We start from the raw sequence: 1,595 nt of genomic DNA, 5'->3' as shown, positions 1-1,595 counted from the left end.
CCCCCACTATTCCCTCAAATCCCTAGATACCAAAATAATAAGGCAACAACCTAATGACCTACTCAAAATACGAGCATGTGCAGTAACTGTTGACCCGGCTCCACTCACACTAGACAGTAACGTGCATAATGTATTGCCTAATATCATTTATCACTGTGCGGCACGCCCTTCCAGCGAATGAGTAACCCGATTATAGCCAAGTGAGTGGATAGAATCGATACGAAGAGGAGGCATATACTAAAGATGGTATCTGCCCCCCCCCCCCTTTTTTTCCCCAAAAAGAAAAAAAAATTAGCAAAACGTGATTGTCTCTCAGCAGACTCTATAAATGAAACACATAAAGACGCCGCAAATACTTTTACTACTTTAGTTTTCGTAAAGATAACCTTCGTTTTCGTTGTAAATTCATAAATAACAGTAGTAACAGTATATTATTATTAGTATTATTCGTTCATTATTGCGAGCCTATTGTGTTGGGCAACGCGTCCTTTTCTCTACTAAAGTTACATGTTTAAAGTTCTATCAAAAGTAATATTCATTTCGTTAGTCGAATCTTGTGACGACTTGATAACCGATGATACTGGTCTTCCATTTCTTCAAGCATTCAACTGTTTTTCTCCACCATTATTTTGCTTCTCATTTCATCCCTGACTTCGGTATTAATTCACTGCAATGGATGAACAACGTTCTTTAGAAGAAAATACTGCCTTCTCTTCTTTCGTGGAGGGCAAAATAAAGTGGTGGTTTGATCTCATTGATGTGGATAACGATGGTTATATCTCGAAGGACGACTTTCTTATCATCGCCATCCGATTTGTGAAGGTGAGTAAAAGATTTTCACCTGATAATGTTACTCATTTTACGTTTAATGGATACGATTGTTTTCGTAGAATTATTCATATTTGACCGAAAGCTTTGAAATCTATATTATATCATACCCCACAAGAACCCGTATATCCTTACCAGACTGGAGGCAGTTTTTAGTAAAAGCGTGTGCTAATTGGCTTATTAAATATTAGTCATTCCTAGGGCCATTTATATTAAGTGTTGCAAACTGGCTTAGAAAGAGCAGTCAGTGTATTCAGAGAGGTGAGCTGGTTAACACGTTTTACAAGGTACGTGTATAATAAGGTATCACTGTCACTTGTTTGTCTTGGAGGACTCATAAATCTATCCAAATGTATGTATGTGTGTGGGAGGGGGTGGAGTGAGAGCGAGTGTGCGTATGTATGTGTGTGAGTATGTTTGTGTGTGTGTGTGTATATATATATATATATGTGTGTGTGTGTGTGTGTGTGTGTGTGTGTGTGTGTATGTGTGTGTGTCTGTGAAAGAGAGAGAGAGAGAGGGGGGGGAGAGGAAGAGAGAGAGAGCGGGTAAGGGAGTGAGAGAGAGAGAGAGAGAGAGGGTGAGAGAGAGAGTGAGAGGAGAGAGCACAATAAGAGAGAGGAGACGAAAGGGGAAAGTAGAAAAGAGAGAGGGACAGACAGAGAGACAGACAGACAGACAGACAGACAGACAGACAGACAGACAGACAGACAGATAGACAGAAAGACGGACAGATAGAGGTGAAGAGAGAGAGCCAGAGAGAGAGA

At 40.3% G+C, this 1,595-nt stretch overlaps 1 protein-coding gene across 1 annotated transcript in view; it reads left to right on the top strand.

Annotated features, from left to right (window-relative positions):
- LOC101851496 (sarcoplasmic calcium-binding protein) overlaps window positions 1–1,595 on the top strand; it is a 9,584-nt gene that overhangs the window by 2,738 nt on the left and 5,251 nt on the right. Inside the window, exon 2 of the mRNA XM_013082229.2 lies at window positions 602–822. Coding sequence (XP_012937683.1) covers window positions 673–822 — 150 coding nt within the window. The 5' untranslated portion in view covers window positions 602–672. The remainder of the gene's footprint in view (window positions 1–601; window positions 823–1,595) is intronic.

The sequence above is a fragment of the Aplysia californica genome, unplaced genomic scaffold (assembly GCF_000002075.1).
Source record: "Aplysia californica isolate F4 #8 unplaced genomic scaffold, AplCal3.0 scaffold00164, whole genome shotgun sequence".
Lineage (NCBI taxonomy): Eukaryota > Metazoa > Mollusca > Gastropoda > Aplysiida > Aplysiidae > Aplysia > Aplysia californica.
This window is presented reverse-complemented; position numbering and strand designations above follow the sequence as displayed.